Source organism: Hypoxylon fragiforme, assembly GCF_022984875.1.
Source record: "Hypoxylon fragiforme strain CBS 206.31 chromosome Unknown GGS25scaffold_3, whole genome shotgun sequence".
Taxonomy (NCBI): domain Eukaryota; kingdom Fungi; phylum Ascomycota; class Sordariomycetes; order Xylariales; family Hypoxylaceae; genus Hypoxylon; species Hypoxylon fragiforme.
The window spans coordinates 378,699-395,388 of NW_026054758.1; the positions used below are offsets into that span (position 1 = coordinate 378,699).

At 45.5% G+C, this 16,690-nt stretch overlaps 4 protein-coding genes and 1 non-coding gene across 5 annotated transcripts; 2 read left to right on the forward strand and 3 right to left on the reverse strand.

The window, feature by feature from the left end:
- Positions 1-606: 606 nt before the first annotated feature.
- Positions 607-2,510, reverse strand: GGS25DRAFT_479531 (uncharacterized protein). The gene is made up of 5 exons (XM_049260025.1): positions 1,769-2,510; positions 1,510-1,708; positions 1,344-1,450; positions 1,161-1,276; positions 607-1,100 (listed from the first exon to the last, which is right to left on the reverse strand). Exons 1-5 carry the CDS (start codon positions 2,145-2,147, stop codon positions 1,014-1,016), a joined length of 888 nt encoding a protein of 295 aa, XP_049118495.1. The 5' UTR covers positions 2,148-2,510; the 3' UTR covers positions 607-1,013.
- Positions 2,511-3,209: 699 nt separating this feature from the next.
- Positions 3,210-3,771, reverse strand: GGS25DRAFT_513227 (cyclophilin-like protein; the record flags this gene model as incomplete). Its single annotated transcript, XM_049262862.1, has 2 exons — positions 3,210-3,632; positions 3,694-3,771. 2 exons carry the CDS (start codon positions 3,769-3,771, stop codon positions 3,210-3,212), a joined length of 501 nt encoding a protein of 166 aa, XP_049118496.1.
- Positions 3,772-6,396: 2,625 nt separating this feature from the next.
- Positions 6,397-8,469, forward strand: GGS25DRAFT_161207 (arrestin domain-containing protein). The gene is made up of 3 exons (XM_049256495.1): positions 6,397-7,048; positions 7,199-8,083; positions 8,162-8,469. The coding sequence occupies exons 1-3, from the start codon at positions 6,959-6,961 to the stop codon at positions 8,402-8,404; spliced, it is 1,218 nt and encodes a 405-aa protein (XP_049118497.1). The 5' UTR covers positions 6,397-6,958; the 3' UTR covers positions 8,405-8,469.
- A 1,110-nt stretch (positions 8,470-9,579) lies between these two features.
- GGS25DRAFT_t31 lies at positions 9,580-9,683 on the reverse strand. Its single transcript has one exon. It is a non-coding gene; the product is annotated as a tRNA-Leu (tRNA).
- A 135-nt stretch (positions 9,684-9,818) lies between these two features.
- On the forward strand, positions 9,819-12,191 carry GGS25DRAFT_161249 (tRNA-splicing endonuclease subunit sen54 N-term-domain-containing protein). The gene is made up of 3 exons (XM_049256496.1): positions 9,819-11,571; positions 11,614-11,768; positions 11,893-12,191. Exons 1-2 carry the CDS (start codon positions 10,173-10,175, stop codon positions 11,643-11,645), a joined length of 1,431 nt encoding a protein of 476 aa, XP_049118498.1. The 5' UTR covers positions 9,819-10,172; the 3' UTR covers positions 11,646-11,768; positions 11,893-12,191.
- The last annotated feature ends 4,499 nt before the right edge of the window (positions 12,192-16,690 follow it).

A 16,690-nucleotide genomic window follows, 5' to 3' on the forward strand; every position in this document is an offset into this window, starting at 1 on the left:
CAAAGCGTAACCTTGACGCTAAGGGCCAAGTTGGTAGTTCAATGCTTGGGTACTTGCCCAGATACCTACCTAGGTTAGTTAGTAGCTATGACACTGAAAGTGAGTAAAGCATAGAAGCAGTAGGTAGAAAGCATATTGCCCAAACGCCTTCAAAGGGGAATAATCTATGGTTAGTACCTAAGTCTTTAGCCTGTTGTAAATAACCCCCCTTCTTTATCTCAACTAGATACTTACTAGGTACGTTCGAATCTTTTTTTTTTTTAGAGCTGAGTAGGTACCTAGGCAATTTCTTAACCTCTTAACCTTTTCCATCAAAATCAAGGTAGGTAGGCACTTGATATGCATAAAATGCTTGTATTGCATTGAAATGTTAAAAAGAATTGCGGCTAAGTCATTGGTAAGACACAATAGTTGTGCTTACCCCTATTTCAACCTTTGATGATCTTTTCACGTGTTGCTCACCCTGAGACCCAGCCAGTAACTGGCAATCATGTCAATTCATCTCCATGACTCCTCTACAACTTCTTTATGAAGCCTTTAATACTGCCTTAGTAACAACTCTTTTGGATTTATTCTCAGAAAGTTCAACTATCACTTGGTGTGTACCTATAATCTAGGTATATAGCAACCAGATCGTATGTATTATGTAATACGGACCCAAATAAGCCGGGTTCCTAAATCTTTACATTGGTAAGAACAGCAAGAGCTGGATTATACAGTTGCTTGAAAAGAAAAGAAGGAAAAGGAATCAAAATTCAGACCATTAGCAAATGTACTATCTGCGTAGAAAAAGTGCCATAACCCTAATCGAGAACAGCTACAGCTCCCGTAACAAGATTCCCACCCTGGAACTCCTTTTTTTGCTATGCTAGTGCTCAATCACTATCTCTCAGACATTCCCTAGACCTCTTACATGTGCAATATGGATATTGTCAATATGCTCCTTGATTCGCCGTTCCTCATAAACCGCAATATTGAGACTCATTGGCCTCAATGGTCCAAGGCTGGCCGAGCTAATCTTCCCCAGTCAAGTCGATGACATCAATGCTGTCCTTCTTGATGACCGACGCCTCCTGCTTAACATGCTGCTTCTCCTCTTCCTAGAAGAAGGGAAGAGTGAGCCAGGCTACTGAGATGAGAGGTGGATATAGAATGCTTACCTTGATCTGCCGCAGCCTCTCGCCCGCAAGGCGATCCCGCTCAGTCTCGGAAAGGCCACCCAGGGTCAGCGAACGGCGTGGCGAGGATGGAATGATCAATTCTTGCTGCAATGCCTCTGCGAACATAATAAGCTATAGTCTGGGTTCAAATAAGGGGGGGGGGGGGCAGTTATTGAAATTTACTCTTCGATCTATATTGAAATTGAAAGATGGCGATAGGGCCATTGTCACCGGGAAAGGGCCAGGTCTGCAGCATATCACGAACCCGGGTGCGTTTGATAGCAGAGAACCTGTCTAGCGTTAGCATACCATGGGTAATGCAAAACTGAATAGGTAATTGCTGCCTTACGTAGCACCGTGAGAGATAGCTTTTCCCTTAAGAGATTTTTCGGCAAGCTCAAAGGAATCCTGTGGTAGGATTCGACGATGGCCTGGCATATATGGCACTCTTCGACCTTCAATGCAACGCCTAACCTCCACTTTGATGACGCCAATGTTCCTAGACACCTGCAAGTCCTCCTCAACACGTTCTGATATCGCAACGTCGACTTGGATACCCAAAGTCAACAATTGTTTGCAGTCAAGGGATTTTGTGTTGGGTAACATACCTGTCTTTACTGCAGCGAACCTGAGCTTTTGTTTACCCCAGGAGTTGGTCGCGTCGTCGAAGACTATCATGCCATTGATTTGGGCGCCAGCTGGTTTAAAGGGCGTAACGTCTCTACTTCGGGCTAATTTACCTCCTATATGCTTATTATCAACCCAACAATTAAATTGAAGGCTATGTCCTTTGTGACCCCAGTTGTAGTTATGGTGCACTTTATAGTCGATTGCAAATTTAGCCTCATCTATTGACTCGACGAATTTCGATGATGTCGGGCGAGCGGTTCGTTTCCCTGCAGCATCTGGATCTTCATACTCTACGCATTGAACGTTGTTGATGGCCACAGTGACCTCGATCCCGGGCACTTCGTTAAGAACGGCCATTATGGTGATGTTGAGGTTAACCTTACTAAGTACGTGATAAAGCCGGACTGAGTAAGGCAGGGAGAACAGATGATATGAACAGATGATATGAATGGATGATATGAATATATGGGGATAAGGGAGACCGACTCAAAATTTGAAGTTGCGCAGGTGATAAGTAAGATAAAGCTAGACGCGTCCTTTCCAGGTTAACAGCCAGAGGTACCAGTCATCTCAAAGTTTCTTATAGCAAACACTGTACATTTAGGAAGGCGCAGAAGCGCTTAGTATTACAGCCTTGCACCTTCGTAGTAAGATGTAGGCCCTCAGTAAATGCATTCGTTTGTGAGAAAACACGCTTGATTGGCTGAAATGATTAGAAGCGTGTTGGAGAAGGAATAATAAGTTGAAGAAGTCACGTTTAAACGGTCTTTGTAGCCCGTGCACTACATAGTACATATGGCTTTACCTACATCGTTCCTGGACAGGGGTCAGAAAGGTACCTTATATTATATCAGCACACTAGCAGTCAATCAAGATTGCTTGCTTGTTTGTTTTTTTTTTTTTTTTTTTTTTTTTTGGTCAACGGGCATCTTCAATATTGGTGGGATATATGTTATACTACCTATGTCAGATGATAATGTGTGTAGTTGGGTATTATATTTACCATTTACCATTTATACGTCTTACTAAGACGTACCAGAGTAATGGAACGGAATGTACCTTTATTTTGACCAACCCGAAATATCGCCAGTTTTGAGCGAGCCGTGAGAGGTATTGCGTCGTGATATCTCATCACCAAAGAGAATAAATCTCACGTATTAAGATTGAGACTTATTCGTCCATGACGAGATCTCATGATTTTGCAATATTACTTGCGGGTGACACCATAACAGCCACTAAGAGAAGGATCTCATCGGCTGGTTGAATACCACAAATGCCACGGTTGGCACCACCCCGAGAGTAATCCATACCCGTAGTAAGTTGTAGATTATATTGTCGTCTGGCTTCGTAACCCTCTAGCCTAGCCTCGCTAGCTGCAAGATATCCTCGCGTACCAGAAGAGAGGATGAATTTCACCGTTCATCCTGCCAGTGGATTGGCATGAATAGTGATATTTTCGATCAACACTTTCTCCTTCGGCCGATTCTTCTTATCTATCTCGAGCGCCTCTAGCTTTGCCAAGGTCACGAGACTGTCGTCGCCGATGAGCTTCCCGAACACGGTGTTGAGGCCATCCAGATGAGGCGCTTTATCAAAGAGGATGAAGAATTGCGAGCCATTAGTGCCGGGTCCTTTATTTGCCATGGAAAGGATTCCTCGGGCGTTGTGCTTAAGAGCTGGCCGGATCTCGTCTTCAAATGATCCGCCCCATATTGATCGACCACCTTTCGGATTATCCGGCGTGGGGTTTGCAGGGCCACCTGTCTGAATCATGAAATTTGGAATCAGGCGGTGAAACGGTGACTTGTCATAATAATTCGTCGCACAGAGTGCTAGGAAGTTCTGTAAGAAATTAGGCACACAGCTCGGTTATGGGCGAGGACTACCTTTCGTATGTGCGTACCTCTGCGGTCTTGGGTACACTCTCACAAAATATCTCGATCTTGAGATCTCCTTGAGTCGTATGTAAAGTGACAGACATGGCGTTAAGTTGCTCTTATAATGTCATAACTAAATGATAAATATTATGAGAATAGTACCTGTGAGTAGTATCAAATGATGTGATACTCTTTATCTTATGCGTGATGATTTGGCGTTGGAGGTTAGATAAAAAAAAAAGCTAACGATTAACTAGCGATTGACGATTAAAGAAGCCGTGGGGATCTCGAAGTGGAGGAAACTAAAATGAAGAACCTTGAATACCAGGGGGCTGGTGTGGGCTATGATGGCTCTAAATCTAATTGGGCATGTAACTGAGCTGGGCATTTCGGTTAGGGCTGTTAGTAGAGATGCTTGGACGTACCTAGTCCCTACGGCGTAGTAGTAGCCTTGGAGGATTCAACGTTGATGTATCCATGAATGCAGGTCCCTTCCTGTATTGCCCTATCATTTCGAATGTTCTTACCCGTCTGTTCGCTTACTCCCCTTTTCATTCCATTGTCATGTTAAGTAGGCGACCTCTAAAGGGATCTTTCTGACGGCGAGACACGTGGGATTAGCTTCTGCGAATCATCCAATGTTTCTTCGTTTCTTGGAATCAATCACTTAAACCTAGCTCCCCGCGTGGAATATTAATCGTGTGTAACTGGAGGGTTACATTGCTGAAGCGGGAAAGGCGCCTCTCGCATACTGCCCTCTTGGTAGACATGTCTGCCATTGTCTGGTAGGTATGCCCGGTAGGTCGTAAGCGCTAAACATAGGTAGTTACGACATATGTAGCTTCAAGAGTTGAGCTTATCCTAATCAGTTGAGACTATTATTCATTATTGTGTTCTTTAGGTATCTAATATGGCTGAAACGTAGGCTTTTATGGATTCTTTGTCTCTTAAACAAATTCATATCATCACTCAACCTAGAAATTTTATCGAACTGGCATCGTTCCTTTGTAATAATAATGACTTGTTAATTCAACGTTTCTGATGAATTGAGCTGGATGTTGAAGATGATGATACACTTATCTATGCAATGGACAAGGATACGCACCTACCTACCTAGTTAGTTCTTTAGGATCGTCAGCCTCATCTGGGTTGTCAAGTTTGGGCTCCTATGTGGGCTGGTAGGCTGGGTACCTACCTACTTAGGTATTATTTTCGCCCCCAAAGCACCCCTTTTCTGTAGGACTTCTTGACGGACTGCATGCCCCATCCCCATACATACCCCATGGCGTACCAGAGGGCTTGCATGCGCAAGGAAATCTATCGCCGCCATGTTGCAACGCACGTGTGCTTGCCTACGGCGTTCCCTTTTGCATTACTAAATTTCAATTTCTACGTTTACCTACTCAGGTACCTCAGCTTAGTTATGACGAATAGGTAATCTTATTGACAGTCATGGCATTGCGAATCCTTAACTCCCAAGGAAACACAGAAGAAACGGGAAGGAGTTCAGAACGGATTCTTGTCATCTTCACCTAAAATACCCAAGGGCACTTACCTTTTATAAATTTACAATACTTACTAGGAGCTAGGATATGTTAAACTAGTAGAAATAACAGATAACCTTGGAATACATAAGAAACTCGATTTGACCGTTCCAATGATACAGTATCTAGCCAGCTAACCGCCAGCTAGCAGAAAAAGTGTCTTTGTAAGGCAAGTCCTACATAGCGCAGTGGGGAAGATTGAACTCAGTGCTGTAGCAAATGCTCTAAAGAATAAAGATCGCAGTTAGTTAGTTAGTTAGTACCTACATCCTAGGGAGGACAGGGAGGGTATCAGTGAAGGTAACTCCACCCCATCCTAGCACGCCCGAATCGGAATGATCGTTTATTGGCTTCAAATCAGGTCGGTGGAAGTTTCCCCAAATCCTTGTGCTCCTAATACATTGTAGCATGTATTGTACAATAACTACATACACATACGTAGTTACATGTCTGTCAATTTCCCCATTCAGCTTCAAACTTCCAAACTTCCAAACTTTCGGGCAGGTGGCATTTTTCTTGTCAGACTTTCTTACCTTTTTATTTTTTGATATTTGCATTTTCATTGCCAATTTATCTTTATCTAACGGAATGCTTTTTGCGGTCATCACGGTCGTTACCTTCATAAGCCATATCCATATATCATATCCATACTACATATAGAGTAGCTTCAAGTTGTCCGGAACCTGCATGAAAGCTTCACTTCAAATTCTCGGAAATACCAAGGTTGTGGGGTTCAACGGTTCAACAGGGCATTTCAGCATTTCAGCATTTCTAGTTCAGTCAGAAGTTCACTCGCTCGCTCACTTTCTTTCAAGCCCGACCAAGCTTAATTCATCGCAATCCCAGCTGAATTATCAATTTATTCGCAATCGGATGTCGCTCAGAACCTTAACCCACCAACCATCACCCCCTCTCTACGTTGGATACTTATTCTGCCCATCTACCTCCCCATCTGCCTCCCCCTCTACTGTAGGCTACTTCACTCACTTCACTTCAGTCCTACGAAACTAGGGCTACGGAGCTCATCTAACATATTACCCCCCTACCTACCTACTAGACTTCCAAGGTTATGTTAGGTACCTAGGTAGATTGGTAGTATTAGGTATTATTCATCCACATGACAGTATTTGTTCAAGTTCATATTTGAAATTAGGACAACCATTCTTAATTCTTAAGACTTGAGACATAATACTGCGCCGCTTTTGCTATAAGGCTATTGTTATAGCCAATTTCTCGATTGATCGTCACAGTCCGAATTGCGAAGTGCGAACTGCGGTCTACGGTCTGCAGTCTGCGGTCACAACCCTACCGCCCTGCCGTCCTACCGCCAGTCAACATCGCGTCCCTCACTTACCTCAGCCACCGTCTCCATTAGCAACCTTAGCAACCTTGGAAACCCACCTCTTTCAGGAACCTCCAACTCAACTGAACTACTGCGTCCCGCCTTTTTGTGACCCTGCATCTTCAATTCCCTCGACAGTCAACACTAGACGCCATCATCTTGCTGATAACAAATTTTGAGGATTCGATCATTTGCTTAGCTTATATTCGAATCCAGATACAATCAATACACCGATTTCTATTGTCTGACATGTAATGCTCCGCATATTACACTTAGGATTGCCGAAGAATCGCATTTCGCAAGAAGGCGTCGGCTCGCAGCCGCCCATGACGAATACATGCGCTCAGCCGACGCTGAACCTCGACCACATCTTCAATCACCAGCCGGGCATTTCGCGCGGATAAGATGTCAGACCGAATACAGGCCTCCGTCCGGGTTTCTGGCCCCCCAAATAGTAATTTTCTCGTCGGATATCCTGGCATTTCGGCGACTTTGGTGAGTTTCCCCAATTCACTACATCCCTTGTTTAGTTTGCCCGCCTGGATTCCGCAGCCTCGACGTGGGGTCAGACCATGTTAAATGCCAATAGTCCAAGCTACGAGATACATGGGTCACGTTGACTAGCTAGCTAACACAAGTATGTAGCCGCGCATCGAGGGAAAGGTCGAAATAAGACCGTCATCAGGCTACTCCGCCCCCGTCGCCATCTCCCTGGTAAGAATCTGCCTGCAACGAAGAGAGACAATCCACCCAGCCGCCGAAAATGTAGCCAAGCGCCATCTGGGTACGCCCCGACGCGATACGACCGATGTTGTCGGCAAGGAACTCTTGTTATACCGATGCGCAACAGGCAGAGAAGCAGAAAGTGTTGTGGCGATGGACCTCCCATTTGTCTTGTTTATTCCATTTGGGCGAGGTGGCGAAGAGATAAATAGAAGGATACCGCCCGCATCGTTACAACTTCCAAGCAGGACGGCCGAGACGTACTATGAGCTGGTGGTGACCGTACAACAAGGACAGAGTGTGCAGAACAAATATGCGTTCCCCATACCTTTGCAGCGGTATGATACTTTGTCAACCTTTGGAATGTATAACCGACCCGAGCACAAAGTTGCGACCGCCGACAATGTAGTGACACTGGGCATTTCTCTTCCGAGATGGAGTTACGGGCCTATGGACCCTATTACGGTATATATAAAGTTGGCCCCGAATCTGGACTGGATGTCCAAGGCGAAGAAAGTCACCATCAAAGCCATCACCATCGCGATCGAAGAGGAGATTACGTATAACCCTGAAGGAGATGAACCTACCAAAAAGGTCAACAGGCTGCAAAAATACGCACAGGCCGTCGGGACTAAACTACCTGAAGAGGGCTATGTAACTAATATGGGAATTATCTTCCCTCATAAAGACTTACGAGACGTAAATGGCATCATACGAAGAGGACAGCCTGCGTTCCCGAATTACGAAGTCACGTCATTCACAACAACATCTACACTATACAAGATTGAGTTTTTCCTTGTTATCAAGGTACGCGCAAATGGATTATTGCGGTGACCCAGAAATAGACCATTAGTGGATGATTACTGACATGTTCCAATCCCACAGGCATCACTCACGTCAGCTCGCGACATTACTCTTCGACAGCCTATTGTAATATGTCCTTTGGACCATCAAGCCTGTAAGGAAGAAATGGATGCTATCGAACAAGCAGCAAAAGAGGCGTCCTCTATTGACCAGAACAACCCAATGTTACCGGCAAGAAATATCGTTCTAGCCAATGACCCGAATGCTTTGGCGGCATTGGGATTTTGCTTAGTGGGAGGTAATAAGAAGCCACTGATCGAATGAGGTTTCTACACCACGTTAGCAAATGCTAGGATGCCGGATCCATCGCGTAATGCATCGGAAGCATCTTGGGTTACTCTAGTTGAAAACCCGTCTAATTGCCTCAAGGGTCCCCGCGCGTTGATCTGTTGTATCAGCTTCGATATTTTAACAGATGAGCTTTGCCCCCTGCCTTTCGCGCACGCGAAGGTGTGTGAGGTCTCATCTGCACATCGGCGCAAGTCAGTATGAGAGATGGCCAATCGAAGCACCGCTTAGAAGTAGAAGCAGTGTCACGCGATACCAAAGTAACAGGAAATGAAACAGGGTTTCTCATATCATAGCTTCAGGGCTCTGCCCGGGATGCTCGAAGCTTTATCGGTCATCAGACTCGACTTCCCCGGCGGACTATGCGAACGACCAGATAGTACATGAGTGTGGAGCCTGAGAGGCAGTCACCAAAGGGTTTCGGGGGTGCAATGCAAATAATCGGAGTTTACGGAACTGCAACCCGATAGACTTCGAAGTTGACGGATATAGGGTCTGTCATAACGGACTTACGGCGTTACGGTTATACGCATTCCCAAGGGGCGGCACGAGATCGGAGAATAGATACCAACGTATCGGATCTCAGGCGTTCAAGGAGAGTATGATTGTCTGGGCGATTTCGAGTTCTTGCTTATGCTTGTTCTCGTCTCGACCCTGTTATTTATTTCGTAGTGGTATACATCGTGCCAAGACCCAAGGAGGAATAGCATCATGGCCTAGTGTTTAACGCTACTCCTGAGTTGCTATGGACCTTCCTTGGGGACAGTTACAATGTGGAGGATATTGTATTATGGTACTGTCGCATGAGTACCGCATTTGCATGTACATATGTATGTCGCACATTAAATGAAATCCTCTAGTTACACATGAAAGCAGATATGATCGAGGGGAGGTGGGAGCATACTAGTGTTGCTTGTGTCATTTTGATATATTGCATCTCCCAAGTAATGGAAGGGAGGTATTAAGGGGCATGGGATCTAACTTGGTCAATACGATCGGTAGAAACCTCAAGGATGATGAGATGAGTCAATACAATTCATTTACATGTTCATTCATTGAAGTCTATAGTGAAAAGAGGGACTGAGGGTGGTGAGATAATGTGGAAAGTTGAAAAAAGTGATTTTTCACAAAGAGCAAAAAATCAAAAAAGATGAGAGCTGCAGGATTCGAACCTGCGCGGTTTCCCATTGCGGGTTTATAAGGTTTCCCAGGAGAATACCTAAACACAACGCCTTAACCACTCGGCCAAACTCCCAATGGTTTTCATGTGTTGCTAGTGGTCCTTATTGCAGTCTATATTCCTAGTGGCGGGACGCTTAGGGACGAGGGGCAGCCTTTACATCATGTAGTCGGTAGTTTAAGTGGATGTCGCTAGGTTAAGTGCTTTAACTTCACACCTTCAACCCTCCCTAGCCTAGGTACCTAGGTAGATATTTAATTGAATGACTGCACATGTGGGCTTACATTGATGTTCTCATCATAGCCTTTTCTTTCACGATTATCGATTATTCGGACTTATCACATCATGCACATGTTTCACAAACTACCAAATCCATACAAATCAACATTGAACAATCAAGACTACACATGTTCTTATTTTCACAGCGCAAAATACTTCAGGCACAACACGTGATACTACCTCAAAATTGTCGATAATACCTTTTTCACAATTTAGACGGGCCATTTGATTCAGATTCACTGGGCATCGGATTAACTTCCCTACCGTGCTTGCGCATATATCGCAATGCCGTTCGACGACGAAGACCTCACACTCGGCGCGCCTGCCCTAACACCATCTGCTGGAGATCATCATGGCGGCGGCACAGACGATGCGCCATCGCTCGAGGATGCGCTCGGAGACGAGATGCAGGACTTCCGGCTCTTTTCCTCCTTGTTTGACAAGAAGCAGGCGTCGGGCAAGACGCTGCGCCGCGGCGAGAAGGACTTCGAGTCCCACGGCACGCGGGCGCAGGAGGGTGCTCTTGAAGCCAGCCGCACGGCGATGCACGAGGTCCTGAGCTACACCCGCCGGCACAAGCCCAAGGACCACACCAGGGCGTGGTATTTTCCGGACAAGTGGGTTGATGTGCCGGCGGAGGAGGAGAGGGAAGGGGAGAAGGGCGCGGGCTTATTTGCGAGGGAGCGCGTTGTCGCGGTTGAGAGTGAGATCAAGGGCCCGCTGGGCCAGAATACGGGGCGCGTGGTCACGGGCCTCGAGGGGTACAAGCACACGCCCGGATGGCTGAAGACGTGGCTGCTGCCCGAGGAAGCGCTGTATATGGTCGAGAGAGGCTCGTTGGATCTCTGGTGGCCTGCGCGCGGCATCGAGGATATATTCCTGGAGAAGAAAGTCGGCGAGGAGGGTGATGATGCGGATAAAGAGTTCGAAGATTACGAGCTCGGGATACCGCTTAGCTTCCAAGCGGTGTACTCCCTCCTCATCGGCGCAGACGGCGAGAGGGGGAAAGTCAGCCTCGAGAAGTACCAGGTCTACGCCAACCTCCGACGGACGGGCTACAAGGTGATGCGCGCAACACTGATGCCCTTGCCGCCACCTACCCCGCCGAAACCGCCGTACCAAGCACTATGGGAATGGCTGTTCACTTTAGTACTCCCGTCCAAAAACCCGCAATCCTCCTCCTCCTCCCACCCCTCCTACGGCCCCCTCGTCAAGCCCGGCCTCTATCGCTCCTACAACCAAATCTTCTCCCCCCTTGCCCTCCTCCCCCGCCACAAACCCACCCCCCACCCCTCCCCCTCCACGCCCGCAGCCGAAGAACCGTTCAACATCCACTACGACGTCTGGAAGAGCTCCACGCCGTTCCCGAAAACCAAGCCCCCGCCCCCGGAATTCCGCATCGCCGTCGTCGACGCGCGCGACTCGGCCGTGCCGACGCTGCAGCAGATGACGGCGTTATTGGAGCGGTGCACGCCGTGGGATCCGCCTGAACAACCTAACCCAAACCAGAAAGGGGGAAGGGGGGGAGGACAGCAGGTGGCGCCGGGACAGGTGTACAGACGCCTGAAGCACGGCTGGCGCAACGCGGTTGTGGCGGTCGTGGACAGGGGGATTATTAGTTTTGTTAGGTTCGGGGAGATGGCGTTTGGAGAGGAGAGGCTGTTTGAGAGGATTGGGGGTGGGGGTGGAGGGAGAGGGGGGAAGAAAGGGGGAAGGGGTGGGAGAGGAGGAGGGAGAGGTAGGGGAAGGGGGAAGTGATGAAGACTGTTTGAAGGTGTGAGCTGTCTTGGACTCGATTGCGAAGTGTTTGCCGCGCGCAACTCACGATCCTGCTTAGTGAGCCTTGTTTACTACCTACATATACAGTTCCTAGGTTCCTAGGTATGTATACTTAGTCGCTGGAAGTCAAAGTGTCTTCCAAGCGTCTGTAAGTTAAGCTCCTCTCCTTGGGATGAAAAGTATATGGACCTTGTTTAAGTGCATTGAAGATAACCTTGGAACTTAGTTTATGTGTTGAAGTCTCCGTTTTAGGAGTCTTTAACTACCTGGATACCTAAAGGGGGCTTTCTTCTGATTCTTATCTTCTCTCTTCCTGGGGGATCAACCATATACCTCTTTCTCATGCCTACCTAGGGTATCTAAACTGCCCACATACAGCTACCTAATAGGCTATGGGATTTACAAAAAGACATAGTTATTCGAGCATCAACCTTCAAGTTGAGCAACGATGCCGATCCTTACCTATTCCTCTCAAACACTATACGGCATAGTAGTTATACTAACCTACTGAAAAGGGCTAGCGGGTACTTTTCTCGCCAACCTTAACTCACTGACCCCAGGCCCACCCTAGCAGCCCTACATCCTTCCGTACTGGTTGACCATTAGGGAAATTCATCTCTGCGATCTCGTGGGCTTCAATGCTACGTTATCAGTTTCAATTCGCATAATGTGTATTAAACGTTTACCTGCCGGTCTAGTATGCAGTCATACAGTACTATGTAATAGGTAGGCAACCAGCATGGTTCTATTAAGTATTGACAGAGAGAGAGTGAGGATAAGATAAGAGAGGGGCTCCTGGAGATCTCACCTACCTACCTACCTACCTAACTAGTATGTATATAACCTAACCTACGTAGGTACAATACATAGGCAGGATCAAAGTTTTCCTGTGCAAACTCGGACGCCGGATAGTACCTACATACCCAAGGTAGGTAGTTTTGAATGAAATGCCAGGTTGGAAACGTGGCGGAGTGCATCGCATCGTATCGTATCGCATTGAAGAAGAAGAAGAGAAAGAGGAGGAGAGAGAGATAAAAAGTCCTCAAAAGTCCAATTCTTCCTCTTTAAGCAAGCCCCCTTGGTTCTCTCTCTCTCTTCTTCCCTGTAACACATCTCACAGCACAGACGGGGCAGGTCATGTCGCACGCGAACGAGAAACTCGAGGAGATAGGGTACTGGGTATGTAGTTAAATCATTAACTTATTACAGGAGCTTTGTGACACGTCGGCGTCGGTAGGTACTGGTAACTATAGGATGGATGTGAGACGAGAGTTTGCACGAGCAAGTCTAGGCCTAGTGCGACATACGTATATATGGATGTTGGCATTCATTCAGAGGATCGAGTTTGTTTGCGAGGTTCTGCGTTCTTTATTCTTGCTATAACATATTCATGTTAATAACTAGTTAATTACAGCCTGTCCTTTTGCAGCATACTACTGTTATGTAGGTCAGGTCTGCATGTGACATGTGTGTAAAGAGTCCGAGTAACAACCTAACAGTAATATTATTATTAATAACATCAATGATTTACATAGATCACAAACCCACATAGTGAAAAAGTACCTTAACACCCTTTTCGGCACTTGGGACTGTTGTTCAATGGTCAGGTTAGGCTGAGCCGGGCTTTTACAGGGATCTTTTTGTTGCTTGCTCGTTGATCCAAGAAGAACAAGCTTGCCTTGGCCCCTGCTCTGCTCTCCATTTTCGATCCTAGAGCTTTTTTGCATTGGGATTGGGATTGGGGGGCTTGCTTGCTTGGGTTAATAGGGCAGCAGGGCAGCAGGGTAGGATACTAGGATCTTTAACTCGGGATTCTTTAATCATTTTCTTTCATTCCCCGATCGAGTCTCTATGTACATGCAACTGCATCGTAGAGAAGCCGAGTTTACCTTTCCAGCCCAACCATAACTAATTGCTGCCGAAGTCTGGAAACTCGTAAGCGTGCGAGAGAGACGTCAGTCTGAATCCCGAGCTGTCGGCGTGAAACCGGAAATCAAATCAACCCCATGCCATGCTTGCGAATTATGTTGTGAGAAGTACAATACAGATACAGATACAGATACAGATGGGCATGTACTTTATAAGACAAGGCTTTTTAGGCAGTTTGGGAGGGGTATCATTGAGTTTTTATTAATTGTAGTTATGTATTGTATTTGTATTGTATCTTCAATGATTATTATTTGCTGGCAGCACTTTTTCTGTGTTTCCCCCCTCGGTCAGACTGTCTGGACCTAAGAGTGTCATTTCCGTTTCCCATTCCCCCTTCATCAATTTCATTATCATGGCTATTCAACTCAAAGTCGAGTGAGTCGAATGGGACTCACCATATTAACTGTCGCACGGGGGCACGTAATGTTTTAATCAGCAAAAAAATAAATATTTGGAAGTGATGACATGATGGCGTAAGATTTGTGTATCATCATATCCTATCAGGCCACGACGATTAAATACTCTGAGAGAGGGTAAAAAAAAAAAAAAAAGGGTTCTAGTTTAGAACATGCAGCAATCGTTTAACTGCTGTGCTGTGTCCACGTTGCATTTCCCATCCAGAATTGCCCATTGTTCAAAAAGTAAATAGGTATCATTCGCCCGATGACCAAAACTCTCTGCGACACACACACACACACACGCACATAGAGAATCTCTCTCATTCTCACTTGCTTTCCCCTCCTCTTCCCCACCCCTCTCTCTCAGCTTTACATATAGACTAAGGAATTAGAATCTATAGTGGCCAACTATGTATGTAACTATAGACACGCAATCGAATAAGAATAGCAAGTCGATGAATGACCTAATCGAGTTTAGGTAAGTTGTATTATACCTCAGGGTTGTCTTTAATGAACTATCCAACCACTATTCTGCAGTGGTTTCTATATTCAATCAAAGTTGATAGTCTTTTTTTGGTAAGAGGGGGACCTAAATGGACCTTGGACGCTATAATTACCAGAATCGTTTACTATTGCTGGGGGGGGGGGGCTGGTCGGAACAGGGTGGATAAGCGCGGCTCTTGTAAGTCGTTTACGGACTAGTTTCTGGGTTAATCAACAACATGATCCTCCAACCATTGAAGAGGCCATCGGGAGGCAGATTGAAGTTACATATGTAGTTACCGGAAGGATTACCTAGATACACGATTGTTGGATATTACTTAACTACATAGGGTACCTAGGATCTTATAATTCATAGTGTACATAGTAGATAGACCTTGTTGGGTTGGTTTAACCCTTTTTTCTTATACGACCTTCACAAAGGTTCAGATATCAAGAATGACAATCCAACATAACCCCGCCACACTACAGCGCGAAACCCGATCGAAATCCCCCCTCCTCTCCCCAAACTTGAACAACAACCAAATCTGAGGTATATGTACTTTGGCAAATCCTCACGGGGACTTTACGATGAGGAGCACTTGATGGTCTGGGACTTTTGGATGTAAAGAGTTGCCTAAACATCAGGTAAGGATTATGTAATTATCGATGAAATCTTAACCCCAATAACTACTCCCTATCCTTACAGTTCAGGTTGTATCTAGGTATGATATATCATCTTCAGTCCGATCAATACTCTTCAGCCGCGCACATCTACGATAATTATCGATCAGTAGGCTTGCCAGTAGGGTTGTATTTCTAAGGGTAGGATGCGTGTTACACAATGCAGAGTAACTTCAAAAACCAGCCAGCTAGCCACATACCCAAATACCAACTCAACTTAGGTTGAGGTGGGCTAGTAAGAGTAACACTGACAAGAGGTGAGTATCAGGAAAGGTCAGGAAGAGGGCTGTGTTACGGTCCCAACATTGCCTAACAGGAGTAACCTAGGTAGTTGAGTAGGTTGGCATGTCAGTTGGTGGTGTGTGTCTGCGTACTTAATACGTTTATATATAATTAGTCCTACACAGGCCAACAGCATTATCTCAGTATTAAATGTTGAAGTAGTAATAAAATATACATGTGTGTGTGTGTAGGTATAGTTCAAGGTCGTTTCAATGTCATTATCTACACTACGTAGGTATGTATAATATTACGTAGTGCAGTATCTATATATAAGTAACTCTTGTACTTGAATATGATACTATTGATGCACAGCATGGACCTTTAATTGGACGAAACTTGGTGTTTAATGTGTCTATCGATAGCGCACTACATACTACTATGGTATACATATTTAGGTATGTATGTATGTAGTTATGTACAACTGAACATGTACATCACTCAGTGCTGCAATGATCAATCATCAATGATTTGAATGGATCATTTAGCTTAAGTTTGTAGCGCATCGTCATCAGCCAATTAGCTTAATCAGAATTTCTCGAATTGATCATCCTACCCTAGTCGGCCCTTAGGTTACGAGAGCCTGTATTGCAGACGTATTAGCACGTATTGCACAATATCAATGCCCCCTGTTCGGGTTGCCCTTGGGTCAGACAACTTTTTGATTAACAACGACGCTTACTTTTGCCGGATAGTTTTTCTAACAACACAATACCACACTTCCCACCGTTTTTCTTGCTTTCTGCTTTCTAACTATTCGTCTATCTTTCTCTAATCTTCTCTCTTTTCTTTTTCCCATTTTCCCATTTTCCATTTTCCATTTTTCCCATTTTCCATTTTTCATTCTCCATCATTTACGTATGTACGCCTTAGGGTTGAATCGATACATATTTGCTCGACCCACATAAAGCTGTTTTTATCAGGACGCTTCAGCAGCTCAGCTACTTGAATAAACGTCCAGGTACTAACCTCCAGGGCTACATACGCCGCTACGGTCTACCTAGTACTTAAGTACTTACATAGTACCTAGCATTCAAGTACACAGTAGTAAGTGCATAATAGTCTTCCAACTTCGTCCGAATCAGACTCAATTCCGCAACTCATATATACCCTTATCTTTAAAACCGCATTTCAGTAAGTTCGTTCAATCTTCTACGAAAACTAGATACATACATCTGACCATTCATTCTCTATTTTCTTTCTCTTCTCGCACTCTCTCGTTCTCCATCCCCGCCACGTATGTCCTTTTCCGTC